The following is a 19,275-nucleotide window of genomic DNA, read 5'->3' as shown; positions in this document are numbered from 1 at the left end:
TATTCATAATAGTCAAAACGTAAAAGCAATCCAGTTTGTCCTTCAGCTAGTGATTGTCTAAACAAATTGTGGTACATCCATACTGTGGAATAATAGTAATAGAAAGGAACAAAGTATTGATATATACAACCTGGATGAATTTCTGAAGAATTATGCTGGGTGAAAACAACCAATCCCAAACTGTTATACTCTGTATGACTCCATTTATATAATATTTTTGAAATTATAAAATTACAAAAATGAAGAATAGATTAGTGGTTGTTAGGCATTAAATAGGGAGTGGAGGCAGGAAAGTGGATGTGACTATAAAAGGACATTAGGGATTCTTATGGAAATATTCTGGATCTTGACTATACAGTGTCAGTATCCTGTTGTGATATTTTACTAGTTTTATAAAATGTTACTATTAAGGGAAACTAGATAAATGGTATGTGGGTTCTCTCTGATTTCTTAGAACTCATGGGAAACTGCAGTATTTCAAAATAAAAATTTAGTTTTTATAAAGTAAAGAAAAAGAAAACTTACCTTAAGTATTTTCCTTTAGGGTGGTAGTCAGACCTTATATGAAATAGATAAAACTTAATTAAATTGAACAATATAAATTAAGTTGGTAAACCATAAAACATAGGTTATATACACTTTAACAGATTAAAAGTTTGAAAGAATCTGTCACCTAGGGCAACAAGCTTATAAACTGAAGACATATCAGAATTCTAGAACAAATTCCTAAAAGTCTAAGGTAATTGCTTCACAAAGTCACAAAATCTTCAGAATTCTGTAGGGAAATAAAGTTTGAAGTTGTTTGAAATTAAAAGAAGAGTTTTTTTATGAACCAAGGTAGACAGTGTGTTAAAGAAATGCAGTATTTTGAGACAAACATCTGGAGTGCTAATCTGAATTGCAAAGGACTAACAAACATCTCTTTCAACTCATAGCTGATTCAGGTGACAGTCTTTCAATAGTTCCTTCACATTTTTAGAGCCCCTTCATAAATTAAGACTTTCAAGATATAATTAGTTTCTATTTAAACCCTGACCATGATGGGATGCTAAATCATTTCCCCAAAGGTCAGGATGAAAGAAAGGTGGGGGGAAAATGGGGATTTTGATTTTACCTACCATTTAAAGGCATTGTTTGGCGATGGTATGAGAATTAGACTAATATAGTAAAAAGACCTTGGATTTTACAGGCAGAAATATCTAGGTTCAAATCTAGATTCTCCCACTTTCATGGTCATATAACTTTGGGCAATTTACATCTGAGTTTCAGTTTTGTCATCTGCAAAATGATTATATTATCATCTATTTCAAAGAATTTTAAAGGGCTTGGAACATAATAGTCACTTGCTAAATGGTAAGTATTATCTTTATTCACCTGTACAAATATACCATAGGATAAATATGAGAAGTAGACTTGTTGGATCAAAATGAATGAGGATATTTAATTTTAATATCTATACTGCCAGATTATCCTTTAAACCAGATTTACTAATTTGCATTTGCACCCAAAATGTAAGGAAATATTCAGTATTCCATACCCTATTCATTTTAGTTTTTGTTAACTGTTCACACAAAAATGGTATTCCATTGTTATTTTAATTGGCATTTCTCTGATTATTAATGAGGGAACAATTTTCATGTGTTTATTAGCTATTTGTATTTCTGTTATTTAACTGCTCATAATCTCTACCTATATATACAAATTGGGTTGTGGGTTTGATTATATGTGAGAATGCTTTATATATTTTGAATAACAATGCTTTTGATCTAGGCTGTTTATTACCTATGTTTTTTAACTTCTTTAGGGCCCTTATAGCACTTTTAAATATTCATGTTGTCAAATCTGACAACTTTTCCTTTGTGGCTGTTAGTTTAAATCTTTTTTAGAAGGTATTTCTCCTCCCCATGATTATGTCAGTATTCTCTTAGGTGTTTTCCTAGTGTATGCTTTTTTCTGTTTACATTAATTACATTTAATTAACTTGTACTTTTTTTTTCTGGTACGAGGTAAGAATTTACTGATATTTTTGCTGAAATAGGCAGTTGTTGGGGCACCTGGGTGGCTCAGTGGCTTAAGCCTTTGCCTTGGGCTCAGGTCATGGTCTCAGGGTCCTGGGATTGAGTCCTATATCGGGCTCTCTGCTCAGCGGGGAGCCTGCTTCTCTCTCTCTCTCTGCCTGCCGCTCTGCCTGCTTGTGATCTCTGTCTGTCAAATGAATAAATAAAATCTTTAAAAAAAAAAAAAAAGATAGGCAGTTGTTTCAACACAATAGGTACCCTCAGAGATATTTCAGGTTTGGTTCCAGACCACCATGTGAATATCACAATAAATCAAGTCAAATGCATTTTTTGGTTTCCCAGTGTATATAAAAGTTACACTTACACTATACTGTAGTCCATTAGGTGTGCGATAGCATTATATCTTTAAAAATGTACATAACTTAATTTAAAAAATACTTTATTGCTAAAAAATACGAAAAATCATATGAGCTTTCAGCATTATAATAAATGATCACAAATCACAAGTAAACTAATAAGAAGTCTGAAATATTGTGAGAATTATTAAAATGTAACACAGAAACACAAAGTGAGCAAATTCTGTTAGAAAAATGGCACTAATACACTTGCTTAACACAAGATTGCCACAAACTTTCGATTTGTTAAAAAATGCAATATCTGGGAAGTACAATAAAGCAAAACACAATGAGGCATGCCTGTACATTTTAATTATCCATATACTTAACATATTTTTGTATATTTATCCCTTCTTGAGGGTATCATCCCTGCCCCAACTCTAATCCTTGGTGTAACTGGCAAACTTGACACTTCCTCTGTGGCTACAAGGATAACTACATAATTTGATATAAGAATATTAAGAGAAGTCTTTATTCCGCTTTTACATCAAGAGCCAGCAGTGATCTAAGAGAGAATAAATAAGAAAACCAACACAGAGGAAGAAAGATATGGAGAGATAGTGACTTGGCCACATTGAGTCCCTGGAATCAGATCTCCTAGTTATATTAGCCAATTAATTTCTTTTTTTAATGAAGGATTTTATTTCTAAATAAATATATTTTATATTTTTGTTATAATCCAAAATGATATTATTTATTTTTTGCGTAAAATTTTCCAGCTTTGGCCAATAAGAATTCTTTCAGTATGTCCTGTGTCCCCTTTGACATGCCTCCTTCCTTTTGTTTTTTGAGTACTTTCCTACTTTTTGTCTATAAGATATTCCAGGTTTGTCTTGTAATTTTCTTGCCCCAGTCCTAGAATCAATCATTTCTACAAGGAGCCCTGGTTTTTACTGGAGAATGACATTTTTAAACCAGGCTCTGGGAATTGGGTGTATTGTTGCTATTATGTCTAGGCCTTCTCAGCAGACAGTTAAATAATATATGTGTGTATACAAACCCATGTATAAACATATATCTATACTTGTTTCTGTATATATCTGTCTCTCTATATATTTTGCTAATTGTAAGTTTATACTGATATCTCTGAATCGGTTCCAGTATCACTGAGTTTATTCTAACCCTCTTTTCTTACTTGTATCTAATGGAACTTCTCTTTCCCACAGTGAGAAACCTGGTTGTCATTATCCATTATTCATTTATTTATTTATTCCACCCCAGTATAAATGCAAAGCAGTGTTAGAATTACTAAATTATACTACACTCATGAAGTACAAACTTACCTACTAGCACACATTGTTTATGTACAGTTTACTTTGTCTTTAGTCTTACAATTTCCAGTCAAAACATTACTTTCCAAAGTTACTAAGGTCACTCCCTTTTTTCTCCTACCCCTTTCAGTGTAGTTATATATCTTACATTTGTAATAAGTACAGGTGGATTAATTTGTCAATGTCTATATTATTTCTGGCCTACCGACATTCTGTTTTTTATTGTCTTAGTTTTAGTTTACACTCATTAGTGTTCATTCTCTGTGAAGCACAGAACAATTGAATTTGGCAAATGGATAATCATGTGTTTTGAATTTGGCAAATGGATAATCATGTGTTTTAATTATTTAAAATTTTAAAAAAATCATTGTCTACTGAAGTTTTCCCATTTATTTAAGTCAGTTTTGCAAAGACTTCCCTATATACCACTGGCACTTTCCCAGACTGCTTATTACGATCAGCTAATCATCTGTACCATAATTTTTCATTTAATAACACACTGCTTATACAACCTATATATCAATTTCATTATTTTAAGTGGCATAATGTTTTTATTTTAATAATAACCAGTAGTTTTTTTTAATTAAAGTATAATTAACATACAATGTTATATTAGTTTCAGATGTACAATATATTGATTCAACAATTCTATACATTATTCAGTGTTCATTAAGTATGTGGTCACCATCTATCACCACATGATGCCACTGCAATACCTTTAACTCTGTTTCCCATGCTGCTCCCCCCTCTCTCCATGATTACTTATTTTGCAACTGGAAATTTTATATGCCTTAGTCCCTCTCATCTAGTTTGCCCATCCCCCCACCTACCTCTCTTCTGGCAACCACGAGTTCTCCATATTTAAGACACTGATTTTCTTTTTTTGTTTGTTTATTTTGTTTTTTATATTCCATAATTCATTCTTTTTGTAATAATACCCAGTACTTTCATTGCAAGTTCTTATAATAGTATCTTAATACATTAACTCATTTAATCTCCATAACAGTCCTGTGAAATAGATATTTTTTACTTTATTTTTTATGTGGGAAATTAAGTCATAGAGCACCTAACTGATTTGTCTGAGGACAATCAAGTGGTAAGCCTGAGTCTTGAACTGAGGCAGACTAGCTCTGAAGTCTGTGCTGCAAACAACTAAATTCTACTGCCTCTTATTGTAAGCCTGTACAAAAATTATTTAATCAGTGTCCTATTAAGAATGTCCTTTGGAGGGAAAAAACAATGCCCTTCATAGTTTTTTGTAAATTTCAAGCTTTTATGTTTTCCCATCCCCAGTTGTTTTTTTTTTAATTAAAATTATACCTACACAGTACCCCCCCAAAATCAGACTGTGCAGAAGGGTATAAAATGAAAAAAATGTAACCTTCTCCACCCATAGCTACACTATCAGCTTCATTAACCCAAGACAACTACTTTTAACAGTTTGTTTGTAGTTCTTCTAGTAAGTTTTATTATAGTTTTAAATTATGTAGTTCAAATTCTATTTGATTTACCTACTAATCAACTGCAGGTAGAAGTTGTGTTGATGTTGATGTCACACTCTGAAAGATGATTTAGAGCATTTATAATATTTTAAACCTTCCTTCTACGACTTTTATTCCCAGTTTTATTAATATTAGTTTTTATTTTTCTAATGGCTATTTGTAAGGCTCCGATTAATATGTTTAAAATATTTCTTGACATGTAAACCAATAGGCATTATCTATAACTTCCCACTATGAAATATGAAAAGGTTTTTTAAAAAGTTTCATTTTCCTGTCTCTTCCATTTTCCTTTTGTTGTTGTTATTCCTATATTATCATTTCTTTGTTAAGGTTTCTAATACCTTCTGTTATATGGCTTTAGTTAAATCTCCCATGCTTTGTTTATAGATTGAGTCTATTTTAAACCCAAGAAAAGTTAATTTATAACTGTTATAATATATATTATATATCGTATTATTATAATTTAAATATAAATCTCTGCTGGAACAAATAATGTATGTGATAGATCCATGAAAAGTAAATGTCCAAATTCTGCTTCTAATAAAGATGGAGCCGGCAGAGATATGATTTATCTTTCTTCATTAAACAATAATAAAACCAGAAAAAAATTATGGAAAAGTTGTTTTTAGACATTGGGAAGATGACAGTATGGGACTGTGATTTCTTAGAAAAAAGCACAAAGTAAACCCTATAGTTGCACCAGTTTTCTGCACAGCAGCACCAGGAGGGAGAACCAAAACAGAGTTCGGAGGTCTCACTGAATTGAAGAGATGGAGATTAGAGTTTGGTGGGCAGAGGCAGAATTTGTGGAGTAGAGTACCAGAATGGAAGGAAATGTGGAGCAAGAAATCTCCAGATAACTGTGAAGGAGGTCCCCTTCAGTCTTTGAGATTAATCTGAGTAGTTAAATACTGGAGGCAAGAAAAAGAAAGGACTGGGTAGAACATTCTAGGAATTCACATAGCTAGAAATAAACCATTTTCCTACATGCCAGAGAGGAAAGATTCATAACACATATGACAGCAAATAGAAGGCCATCATCTTAGTAGAGAGACTAAGTTCGCCCTACATTAAAGGCTTTTGGACAATGCCCCCCTCACCGCCAATAAAGCTTAAAAGCAAACTTCAAAGGAGCCTGTTTCCAAGTATCTCAATATGTACCAAAATAAATCAAATACTAGATTAAAGAATAAAGCAAAATCTAGTAACTCAAAAATGCAAAATTTATCCTTCTAAGCATCCAATTAGAAATTACAGACATTCAAAAAAAGAAAAAAGGAAGAAAAAATGACTCATAATACAGGGGAAAGTCAGTCAATAGGAATAGATCTAGAAATGACAGAGAAGATGGAAGAAACAGAAAAGGAGGTTAAAAGAGCTATGACAAATATATTCTATATATTCGAAATGGTAGAATAAACATAAACCTAATAAGGGAAGATATGGAAGGTACAGATAGACTAAATGAATTTTTAGAGATGAAAAAAGATGTAACAGCACATTAGGTGCTGTAAAAGATCAATGAACCTGAAGACATAGAAATTACACAAAACACAATGAGAAAAAGATTTTTTAAAAAGTAGAGCATCAGTAACTTGTATGAAAATATCAAGTGGTAAAATGAACATGTAATTGGAGACTTATAGGGAAGGGAAACTAAAAAATGCATTTGAAGAAATAACAGTCAAAGGTTTTAATATTTTATTAAAACTGTAAACCCACAGATCCAAGAAACTCAATGAAGTCAAAGAGAATAGACCTTTAAAAAAATTCTCAGACATATCATAATCACATTGCTGAGAATCAGTGGTAAAGAGAAGACCTTACGGGGAGTGGAAAGGAAGGCACATTTATAATAGAGGAAGAGATAGAAAAACAACAGACTTTTTGTTGGAGACTATGTAAGGCAGAAGACTATGGAATGTCACCTTTAATAGAAGGAAAAGCATCACCAACCTAGAATTCTTTAATCAGTTATAACATTTTTCAAAACAGAAATTAAAATATCCTTTCAGCAAATAAAAGTGAGAGAATTAATTGCAAGAAGACTCCCACCATAAGAAATGTTAAAGGAAAGTAATACTTAAAAAAAAATGGTGGAATAAACAGCTCCAAGTTCTTGTTCCTCTGAAAAATACTGAAAAATCATCCAGAAGCTCTCTGAACCAGCTTCATAGGAGCTCTGGAAGACAAAGTTTTTGGCAACCAAGCAAATACCCAATGAGGAAAAAGCCATCTTCAAAATGGTAGGAAATTTCATGGCATTTTTACTCTTGCTCTACTCCCTCGTCAGATGGCAGTGCTCTTGGTCTTGAGCAGTGGCAGCCCAGTTCCATTACCTTCATTGAACTAGATAGAGAGTAGGAAAACCTTATGTGCAAATCATTGTGTATGTATGTTTTAACTTTGCTGGGTGGATATGTGAAAGACTGACCAGTTGATTTCTATCATAGGTAGGCAGGTAATTAGGTTCCTGTCGGCTGAGTTTGCCTCTATTTTAAGATACCCCCTCAGAAAATTCTTCCAACAACTTCCAGTTATATGTAGTTGGTCAGAAACTTGTCACATAGTTACTCTTATAGTTACAAGGGTAACTCTTCAATGGAGGCTGGAAAATGTACCTCTTTTTTTTTTATTTTTAAGGCAGGGAACATTTCTACCTAAGTGCTAAAAAAATTATGTTCTTGAAATAATATATATTGTGGGAAGGCAATTATTAGCCTCTGTCACAGAAAATAAGAGACTAGTTAGGAGACTATTTGGAAAGAGATGATAGTGGCTTGTGCTACAGTGAGTGGGGTAGTGGTAGTGGGGTTGTGGGTGAGATGTAATTAATATATTTTGAAGGCAGCAACCAGAAATCTTAATGCTGGATTAGATATGGTAACGAGAAGGAGAGAAATAGTGATACTTGGGTTACTAGCTAGTAGATGGTAGCACCAATAATTGAGATGAGAATAAAGAGAGAAAGGCCAAGGTTTTGTGGGGCTTTGGAAGGAAGGAGGGGAGAAGCATTAGTAATCCAGAATTTTCTTTTGTGATATGTTAAATTTGCGATGCCTATTATATAGTTAAGTGGAAATCAATACCTTTTAGAATTTCTCAAGATTCTATTTAGAATCTTTTCCAAGGGTCACCCTCTCCTCACATTCCTCAGAAATATCTCTATTTACTCTGCAGTTTTCTGTTTGCTTTTATTCATTCTTCATTTGCATGTATTGATTTCCTCATATATCTGGTATACTTTGTTGGCTTATTTTATATTTGCGAATGAAGAAATATGTCGATTGTATAGGTAAGCTCTGTGAGACAGGCAGGCTTCCCAGGAGTGTATATGGTGATGGAAGAGAGTAGGCAGGATGGCTGGGGACCCAACAACATTTCCAAAGAACCCATGTGTTTCTCTCCTGATGGAATTTTCTTTTTAAACCCCTGCTGTTATCTGATGTGGAAATGTCAGTGACAGCAAGCTCTATTCTGCTTCCCTATCAAGGCATAAAATTCACAGGATCTCCACCTGGACAGATGGCACATTTTCTTTGGAAAGCAATTTTTTGCTTTCCAAATGTATGTACTGAATAGTACATCATTAGTTTTTGATGTAGTGTTCAATGATTCATTAGTTATGTATAACACTGAGCACATTACATTAGTTATGTATAACACTCAGGACACATGACACGTGTCCTCCTTAATACCCATCACCCTGTTACTCCCTCCCCTCTAAAACCCTCAGTTTGTTTCCCAGTGTCCATAGTCTCTCATGGTTCGTTTCCCTCTCTGATTTCTGCCCCCTTCAGATTTCCATCCCTTTGCCTATGGTCCTCCATGCTATTGCTTATGTTCCACATATGAGTGAAACCATAAAATTGTCTTTATGGTTTATGAAACCATAAAATTGGCTTACTTCATTTAGCATAATCCCCTTGGGGTTTTGTTTTGTTTTGTTTTGTTTTTAAATCTTTTGTGTGTCTGATTGGGAAAGACAACGCTGCCAGCAGCATGTGCTCTGTGGGCTGAGAAAGAGAAGATTCAGCTGTTCTGAATGTAGCTCTCTAATTAATAACTATGATAACTGTACTATCATCTGATTCTCTTTGTATATGCTGTCCTTGAATTTTTTTGCTTCTCAGGCCCACCTGATTTCTGTAGTTCAAGGCTCTAATTTTCTTGATGCGAGTTTCCATTCAATCAGTCTCATCTGCTTTCAAATTTTCTGAATGTTCTCAACTTTCTAAATCCTGGTGTCTCACCTTATTGATTACCTGTATTTGCCATGGGACTTTTCTTTTTGAAATATTGTTTTCTGTTAATTTACTAGAACCTTGGGACGTGGGAAAGAAGAGAGCCCCATGTTTAGTCCGTCATCCTGAAGCTCCTATATTGGTTTGTTTTATTATTCTTTTCTAGCTTCATGAGAAGAATGCCTAAAGCATTTCTGCTCATATAAATGTACTAGAGTTTTTTATTCATAAAGTGTTCCATGTTCATTTAAATAATAATACAGAGTTAAACAATAAAAGTTAATAGTGTCCTGTTTCCTCTCCTCCAGAGATGTTAGCATTTTATGTCCTTTCACACATTCTTTCAAGCTTATCTTAGGGAAGAATTTTTTTCTTTTGTGTTTTTTACAAAAAAGAGTTCATGTGGGTTTTTTTGTTTTGGTTTTTTACTGTTCTTCTACTTCCCATATATATTTCATTTATTTTTAATTTTTATAACTCTATTCATTTAAAGTAATGACATTTCAAATGTTAGAGTTCAAATTGTTTTTTAGGGGAAATTTAAGCAAAGAAAAAACAAGCAAAAGAACTGATGTGGAAAAGTCTGAGATGTATTTCAAGAACTCAAAGTTAGACACAGTTGTCTGAAGGAGAGAAACTCTAATGGGGAAGACTGAGAAACTCATAGAAATAATTTAGTCAATGTGTTAGGGCAATGAATAGCAACAAAAATGGGAAGCTGCTGAAAATTTAAGAAAAGTCATGTTATTAACTGCTTAATATTAATGTACACTTAAAACCAAAAGTATTACTTATGGAAAGATCATTCATTGAACTGTTATTTTAATTAATTTGATATATAATGAACCTTCTGCTGTCTACAGGAGAGAGTATATTTGAAAGTAGTTTGTAGTACTATGTATGCTCAAAGAGATGGTGTCAAATTTGGTCTAGATGAGTGGGCAGTGTGCATGCACATTATGATGCTTCCAAAGCATCATTCTCAGTCACTGCAGTCTTGATTGTGTAGCAAAAGGAATATCAGATGAAAATTTGGGACACTTAGGATTTAGACTACTAATCATCTGGTTAACTTGGGACAACAAACTTGAACTTCAGATTCTTGTATGAAACAAGGAGTAGGGTTGGATTATCTCTGCAGCACCTTTCGTCTCCAAAAATTCAGTGGTTCTCTGACTCTATAATTGTTCCTATACACCTTAATCTAGCACCAAGTGTTTCCTTAGGCAGTGTTAAGTACACATTTAGCAATTACAGGTTAAGAAATTATTGAAAATGCTTTCTAGCCCAATACAATATCAAATGCCATTTTTTTTCCCCTAGGGGTGGGAGAGGGGCAGAGGGATAGGAAGAAAGAGTCCTAAGCAGGCTTCACACTCAGCACATGAACCCAATGCAGGACTTGATCTCACAACCCTGAGATCATGACCTGAGCCAAAAATCAAGAGTCAGATGCTTAACCAACTGAGCCACCCAGGGGCCCCTCAAATGTCATTTATTATCTAAAGCATTTTACAACCTTTTAAAATGAGCTTATATTAATTCTGACGATTCCGATTCTTCTTTACTTTTGTTTCTGCTTGAAGTTGCTGTGCACTGTTTTGATTTTATAAATTCAATAGTGTGAAAATTATAGTATCAAGGAAGCTAAGGTTATATGTGTAAATATATATGTATAGATGTCTTATAATTGGCCAAATAAATTATAGTAGCTATGAGAAAAATATTTAGGTTTTACGTTTTTTTATGTCTTTAATAACTGTTGAAAGAATACAGTTACCTTGGGAAATATCCTTGTATTACAAGCAGTCTAAAATTGAAACTTCTTTTTTTATAAGGTGATTTTTTCACCAAAGGAAAACGTTATACCATATTTCAGACCAGAATATATAGAATCCAAACCAAAATATCAGGTGAGTCCTGAATTATTCTATCCCAATAACAATTATATTTAAATACTAGGCTTCTCTAATACTTTATATATTTCAGTGGTTCCTAAACCAGACTACCCATTAGAAACATATGGCTGTCTTTGAAAAAATACATGTTCTCAGATTCTACCTCTGACCTGATGAATCTTGATCTGGAAATGGAGCCTGGAAATCTGTATTTCTCAGAAGAACCCAGGGGATTCTTATACTGTCATCTGGATATCAACTAAAACTTGAAAAACAGATGTAATAAAATGTATCTACTACAATGAAGTTTGAGCAACTAAGTTGAAATAAACTGAAATACCAGTTTCACATTTTCCCCCTTTCAGTTGATTAATGTAGAGGTTGTATGAACAAATATAAGAATATGTTTGAAACATTTGAATAACAGACTTCACCTCAAAGGCTATTTCAGTTATAGACTATCTTGATCCCAGAGCTACAAAACTGCCCATGGATATTACACTGAAATTTCACTATAATCCAGAACTTTTTTTTTTAATTTAAATTTTATTATTATTATTTTTTAAACATATATTTTTATCCCCAGGGGTACAGGTCTGTGAATCGCCAGGCTTACACATTTCACAGCACTCACCATAGCACATACCCTCCCCAATGTCCATAACCCCACCCCCCCTCTCCCAACCCCCCTCCCCCCATCAACCCTCAGTTTGTTTTGTGAGATTAAGAGTCACTTATGGTTTGTCTCCCTCCCAATCCCATCTTGTTTCATTTACTCCTCTCCTACCCCCTTAGCCCCCCATGTTGCATCTTCTCTCCCTCAAATCAGGGAGATCATATGATAGTCGTCTTTCTCTGATTGACTTATTTCGCTAAGCATGATACCCTCTAGTTCCAGCCATGTCGTTGCAAATGGCAAGATTTCATTTCTTTTGATGGCTGCATAGTATTCCATTGTGTATATATACCACATCTTCTTTATCCATTCATCTGTTGATGGACATCTAGGTTCTTTCCATAGTTTGGCTATTGTAGACATTGCTGCTATAAACATTCGGGTGCACGTGCCCCTTCGGATCACTACGTTTGTATCTTTAGGATAAATACCCAGTAGTGCAATTGCTGGGTCATAGGGTAGTTCTATTTTCAACATTTTGAGGAACCTCCATGCTGTTTTCCAGAGTGGTTGTACCAGCTTGCATTCCCACCAACAGTGTAGGAGGGTTCCCCTTTCTCCGCATCCTCGCCAGCATCTGTCATTTCCTGACTTATTCATTTTAGCCATTCTGACTGGTGTGAGGTGATACCTCATTGTGGTTTTGATTTGTATTTCCCTGATGCCGAGTGATATGGAGCACTTTTTCATGTGTCTTTTGGCCATCTGGATGTCTTCTTTGCAGAAATGTCTGTTCATGTCTTCTGCCCATTTCTTGATTGGATTATTTGTTCTTTGGGTGTTGAGTTTGCTAAGTTCTTTATAGGTTTTGGACACTAGCCCTTTATCTGATATGTCGTTTGCAAATATCTTCTCCCACTCTGTCAGTTGTCTTTTGGTTTTGTTAACTGTTTCCTTTGCTGTGCAAAAGCTTTTGATCTTTATAAAATCCCAATCGTTCATTTTTGCCCTTGCTTCCCTTGCCTTTGGCGATGTTCCTAGGAAGATGTTGCTGCAGCTGAGGTCGAAGAGGTTGCTACCTGTGTTCTCAATCCAGAACTTTTTTGTACTGCTCTCTCATAACCATTATAAGACATGTATGGTATTCATCAAAAAGTAAGATGCTACTGTGACATGCTAAGTAGTGGGTGGAACTTATTGTCATTGTTGAAATTCCAGACTTAAAAGCAGATGATACATGCTCCCAAGTTAGTCTTTAGAAACTATTTGTGATACTTCTAATGGGATATCTACTACTTACTTTGCATTTTAATTTTTTCATGTATTGTCACTAAAATGGTAAATATTTATAAGATAGGACTTAGATCCTGATGTTAGCCATTGTCTAAGTAAGTGTAGGCAACACTGGAAATCAAGTTCTTAAAAAAAAACAAAACACAACTATGTAGGAATGCTGTTTAAGTATTTTAAATATTCTAGGTTACGAAAAGCTCTTGGACACAAAATAGTATCAGAATTAAGAATTCTAAAATTTTGCATTAACATTTTCATCATTCCAATTTCAAGTATTTTAAAATAATTAAAGTCAATTTTCTCTTTGTAGAAGGTGGGTGAATGAATAGATAATTTGACAGATTGCTCAAAGAAAATTAACTAGAAAATTTATTATAAATTCAACTAAATACTACAGAATTTCTTACCTTTTGTTTTTAATATTACAGTTCCAGAAATTCAACCTTAAGAATGGTTTTGATCCTTTTCTAAGGAATATAAGCAACAAAACATCAGTCAGTAAAAGGAAAGACCAAGATATGTCCAAATATAGAAACACTTCAAGTGCAGAGATTATAGAGCATGAAGACCAAGATCCTCCTTACCCAACATACTCAAAAACTGCAACACCTACTAATAAAACCTGGCCCTGTGATCCTGGTATCACCACAGTAAAGACTTTAGACACCAAGACTAAGTTAAAGTCAGCCTGTGATCCTGATTTCATCACAGTAAAGACTTTAGACACTAAGAATAATTTAGCCCGTGATCCTAATATGACCACAATAAAGACGTTAGATACTAAGAATAAGTTAAAAGAAAGACTATCAAATGTATCTCTACCTAATTTTGAAGGAGAATCATCAGTGACTGGAAATGTGAATACATATCACCTCTCAAAATCATTAAGTCTTACTCCCCACCTAGAAAATTTAAAACAATCAATGGTGCTCAAGTCAATTTTAAGTAAAAATCTGCAAGACCTAGCAGATAAATTATTTTCTAAACCAGAGATTCCTATGGACACTGAAGCAAGAAAGAAAAGTCCTAGTTCTCCACTTCTGAGTATTCATGATGGATCACAAAGTAGTTTGGAAAGTAAAGTATTTGAAAAAGTCCAAGACTCAAATATCTGTCTTCCAGAAAAAGACATGGTACATTCAAAGTCTCTTTTAAGACAAGTAACTAAAGATATTCTTGCAGATTTACTTGAAAGTGGACCATCACTTGAAGATGGACCAAGAAATTCTCCAGAGGTAGAAAGAGCACTTGTTTCACCTCCAGGTGATAAACACCTGGAGGCTGATGAGATCAATTTTCCACTTACAAAAAATAATCTCCAGAAGCATTCAAAAATTGAAGTGTCTAGATCCAAACCAGGTGTAAGTGACATTGCACATGATTATGTTATAAAGCAAATATTCACAGCACCTATCTTCTCAGAGTTGGAAGTAGGAGAGAAAGAATCGAGCGAGACACCAGTAAATTTGCAGAATCAATTACCCACAGCTTGGGAGAGTTTATCTTCAAATATTCTACTTCATTATGAAGAAAACGATGATGAAATAGAATTGCCACAGGCCAAATCTGTCATAAGCCAGATAATACAAGCATTTCCTGTAGATACTCTTTTAGAATCTGGGATAATCAAAGTGATAGAGTTAGATAAAGAATATCAGAAGGGTTCTGTGCAGGATACAGAGACAGTCTTTGCTGAAGAAGAGCCGAAGTATTCCACAGAGGATTATTCAGAAACCCAAAGAGGAACAGAATCTCTTTTAGAGAAGAATACACTCCTCATTCCCAAAGAAACCACTTCTTTTAATAGCAATGAATATATGGATGAAGGTCAAAATATATCCTTACAAGATTCAAAATATCAGTCAACACCAGATAAAAAAACAGATATGCTAAATAATAGTCAGAGGTTGAATAGAGAAGAAAATGATCTAAATTCTGCTTTAGAAAATTTAAGTAACTCATTAATGGGTAAACTTAATGACACAGATGCAATAATGTTAAAATCCTTTTTAAAACATATGTTTAATATTTTTTTCAAATATAATCAGTCTGAAAGAAGACAACCAGGGAAAGAATTAGAAAGACTAATTCAGCATCCTTTTCCAAATAACACAGAAGACCTAGAAGAAATTAGAGAGAATTTTGATAAAACAGATAAATTAGACAGAAAACCTATGTTGAGTCCAAAGCTGTGTGTATTTCTAGAAGAACTCTCGGAGTTAGAAATTAAAAATTTAAAATCTGAACTAAGTAAACATATCCAACATTACCTTGTAGAAAGACTTTCAGAATCTGGACACATCACCAAAGAAGACTTACCAAAAATCTACCAAAATCTGTATTTGATGAATGAGAAAGTGGAACCAAAAGGGCAAAATATTTTTCTGGAAAAATATTCAGAAACTGTAAAAGAAATCATGTCTTTTGTAAATAATTTTAATCATCATTTCATAGATAAACATTTGGAAATAAAGCTAAGATCTTTCTTAAATGAAATTCTCCAAAACTATTTCCTAAAAAACCTTTCAGAAAGCAGTTTATTTAGAGAGACAGAATCTGAGACTATCAACTCAAACATGTCTTCTCTAAGAACTAAAAGTGCCTCCATATCATTTCATGAGTTAGGACAAGATATTTCAAGGGGGAGTTTTGGGAAGAGACTTGAATTAAACATGAAATACCCCTTAAATAAATCTCTACAAAACTATCTTACAGGTTTATCAGAAAATGAACTATTAAATCTAAAAGCTGATTTAAGCAAACACTTCCAGAGCCTTTTAATAGAAAGACTTTCAAAATCAGGACTAATCACAGAAAGGCAATTAGAGGGGCTCAACCAGTGTATAAATTTGATCAATTCTAGTTCCATACCATTAAAATGTATAAAGCCAGATTTATCTTCTAGAAATGAAAACCAATTTATGGAGGAGAATTCAGAAAAGCAAAATAAATATTCAAAAATTGTTCAAAAAACTACTCTACAAAAAGATCCTGAGGGGAGACTTGTAGAAACAGAACTAACCAAAAAGGAAGAAAAGGAATATTTTTCCTTACAGAATATTAAGGAAAATCCATCAATAATTGGGGAACAGAAAAGACACTATCCTAAAGAAGGAGCCAAACCCCTGAGATTAATTAAAGTACAACCTTCTTTCATCAGAAATACCCAAGCGATTCCATTAAATAAGTCATCAGAAAGACTTACAGATATAGTGCTTAAGAAACAAAGGAAAGAACATGGTTTCATGCAGCTTTCTCGAGCAGAAAATTATTTTAAAACAGAAATTCAAGACTCACATGGTTGGAGTGGTAAATCAAAAGCAACTCAGTCAAATATTTGCCTTGAAAGGACACTAAAAATGAAGTCCCTTGAAAAAAGGGAGCATAATCTCTATAAACTGATGGCACAGGAAAAACCGGAAGCAGTACTGTCTCCATATCCAAGAATTCCTAATTACGAAATGTCAAGTGAAAATGAAGAATATATATACAAATACAATTTTCCTTCCAGGCAGAATAACATTTTAAGTTATTTCAGTTTAGAGGTTGGGGAGAAATCAAAGCTAGAAGACCAGTATATTCAGAGGTTGAAAGGAAATAATAATAATAATAAAAAACATCTAGTAACATTGGCACAATACAGAAAAATACATACTCTTTCTGTACGGACAAATGGAATTTGTAATGAAAAGCATGCCAGGTTCCCTGAATCACAGTCGTTTAAATACAAAGGTGTGGAAGCTGAGAAAAACTCAAAACCATCCCTCTTCCCAGAAGTATTAAAGAGAGAAAATCTAAAGCCCAAGGTCCGAAAAGAAAGAGACCATGGCAACAAACAGAAGAAGTCCTTCAGCAAGATGGTTAAGATACTACCAGCCTCACTGCCCTCCGCGAAAATTCTAAGGAAATCTGTTCCAAGGACATTGCTTCACTGGACCGCGAGAACAACTATACATGTAATACTGTCTTTCTAAATCTTCTCCTTTTGCATTTGGCAAAGTTTGTCAATCATCTACTTTAGGGTGTGTATGTCTGTATGCAAGTATGTGTGTAACCTTTGTTGTCCCAAGATACACAGACTGTCAAACTTACAAGAATTCTTTTGACATTCAAATTCACCTCACCCAGATCGAAATGAAGTCACAAAAGCAAGGGACTGCCTTTGTATGAAACAGATGAAGGGCACTCCTTCTGGAGCATGAATCAGAAAAAGCCACCCTTTCCTCCGGCAGACTCTGTAGAGGGCCACAGCCTAGAGCCAGAGCCCTGAGCCCTGTATATGGAGAACTGGCTGAGTCTCCGCTCTGACTCAGCCCTAAGCCCGGGGACTGCTGGGCCAGCACAACCTATACAGCTCTTGGCAGGGGCTCTGTCCCATGGAAACATAGCTGGGATTTGTTTTCGTGCAGATATAAGTATAAATAGTATTCTTCAGATTGCTAAATTATCTTCGTTTCAGTAAACAAAGATATTATGTGCCGGTTATCCTGATGAGTATTATGGATATGCAAAATTTATAATCTATTGGATTATGAATGGAAAAAAAATTTTTTCAAAGATTTTATTTATTTATTTGATAGAGATCACAAGTAGGCAGAGAGGCAGGCAGAGAGAGAGGAAGGGAAGCAGGCTCCCTGCCAAGCAGAGAGCCTGATGCAGGGCTCGATCGCAGGACCCTGGAATCATGACCTGAGCTAAAGGCAGAGGCTTTAACCCACTGAGCCACCCAGGCGCCCCATGAATGGAAAAATTTTAACTTCTCAGCTCTCTTCTATTCCCGTTGCCCCTCTGCTCTATCATGGGCTGAGGAACTTGGGAATTTGAACCTATTAACAGAAAACAATTAGGAAGGTAAACCTGCTACCAGACATTATACAAACCATTCTGAGGTTAAAAACTAGGAATGGAAGGGACTTATTTTACTTTTCTGGACTGCTGCTCTTCTCTGTTTGTGTATATAAATAGGCATGCCCTACACCTGGGAGAACTCATAAATCCCAAAATGATATTACATTGATAATTTGATGTGCATAATCCTTTGAATGAGAAAAATAGTTCCAATTTAGAACAGTTGCTTTGAATTAGCTTTCTGTAGTAAAGCAAATATTTAGCTTTAGTAAATAGTAAAATTAGTAGCTGGAAAAATATTATCAATTTAGCTTATGCTTTCAACTTTGGATTTCTCTTTTCTATTTAAATTTGGTAATTTAATATTGAGTGGTATGTGTGTGTGTTGTACACATAAATGTGTGTATCCGCTAGGAAAAAGAGGTAGAAGATGGGTTCATAGTTCTGGGAACCGACTTTCTAAAGTTCCTTTAGACAAATTGAATCTTTAATGTCAGTTTTCCAAACAAAACAATAAATTGTGTTTATATTGTATAATAGGAGATCATATAGGATCTCAGAAACTTTATCTGTCCTAAGAGTAGGCAGAAGAGATAGAGTTATCCTTATTTTCCTCTGTTAAAAGAACAGTCCCTAAACTTTTCTCCCCAGTGAAGTTGACAAAAGAGAATTGAATGGTAGGAGGGCATTTTTCAGATCCTCAGAAAGACTGGCTCATCTGATTCTTTTCTAAAATCCAGGAATCTCCTAAAGGAATCAAAGTAGAACACAGAGAAACTGAACTGTAGGAGCATCCAGAAAAGTAACCGTTTGTGGTGTCTCCATGCCTCTATTGGTACTCTAGTAATCAGTTATTTCATCTGTGAAGCAAGAATTAAGTATTACTCACCAAAGTAGCAGAAATTCCCTTAATAATGTGGCTTACCTAATTGTTCCATGTACCTAAAAAGGGAGAGGGAGAATGTTTCCTTGCATTTTTGCAACCCAGGCAAAAATGTAAAGTAGGTACAACTTATCTCTAGACTCTTATACCTCATTTTTATAAATCTTTCTTTTTTTTTAAGATTTTATTTATTTGTCTGACAGAAATCACAAGTAGGCAGAGAGAAAGAGGGAGAGGCAGGCTCCCCTCTGTGCAGAGAGCCCAATGTGGGGCTCGATCCCAGGACCCTGGGACAATGACCTGAGCC

The 19,275-nt window shown here is 34.4% G+C and overlaps 1 protein-coding gene across 1 annotated transcript in view; it reads left to right on the top strand.

Annotated features, from left to right (window-relative positions):
• LOC111162385 (C2 calcium dependent domain containing 6) overlaps positions 1 to 19,275 on the top strand; it is a 137,815-nt gene that overhangs the window by 117,224 nt on the left and 1,316 nt on the right. Inside the window, exons 14-16 of the mRNA XM_022526812.1 lie at positions 11,269 to 11,343; positions 13,666 to 13,876; positions 13,925 to 17,193. Of these exons, the coding sequence (XP_022382520.1) occupies positions 11,269 to 11,343; positions 13,666 to 13,876; positions 13,925 to 17,193 (3,555 nt within the window). The remainder of the gene's footprint in view (positions 1 to 11,268; positions 11,344 to 13,665; positions 13,877 to 13,924; positions 17,194 to 19,275) is intronic.

This window comes from Enhydra lutris, unplaced genomic scaffold (genome assembly GCF_002288905.1).
Source record: "Enhydra lutris kenyoni isolate GAN:26980312 unplaced genomic scaffold, ASM228890v2 scaffoldscaffold1, whole genome shotgun sequence".
Classification (NCBI taxonomy): Eukaryota; Metazoa; Chordata; class Mammalia; order Carnivora; family Mustelidae; genus Enhydra; species Enhydra lutris.
The sequence above is the reverse complement of the archived record's forward strand: the minus strand, read 5'-3'. Positions and strand labels throughout refer to the sequence as shown.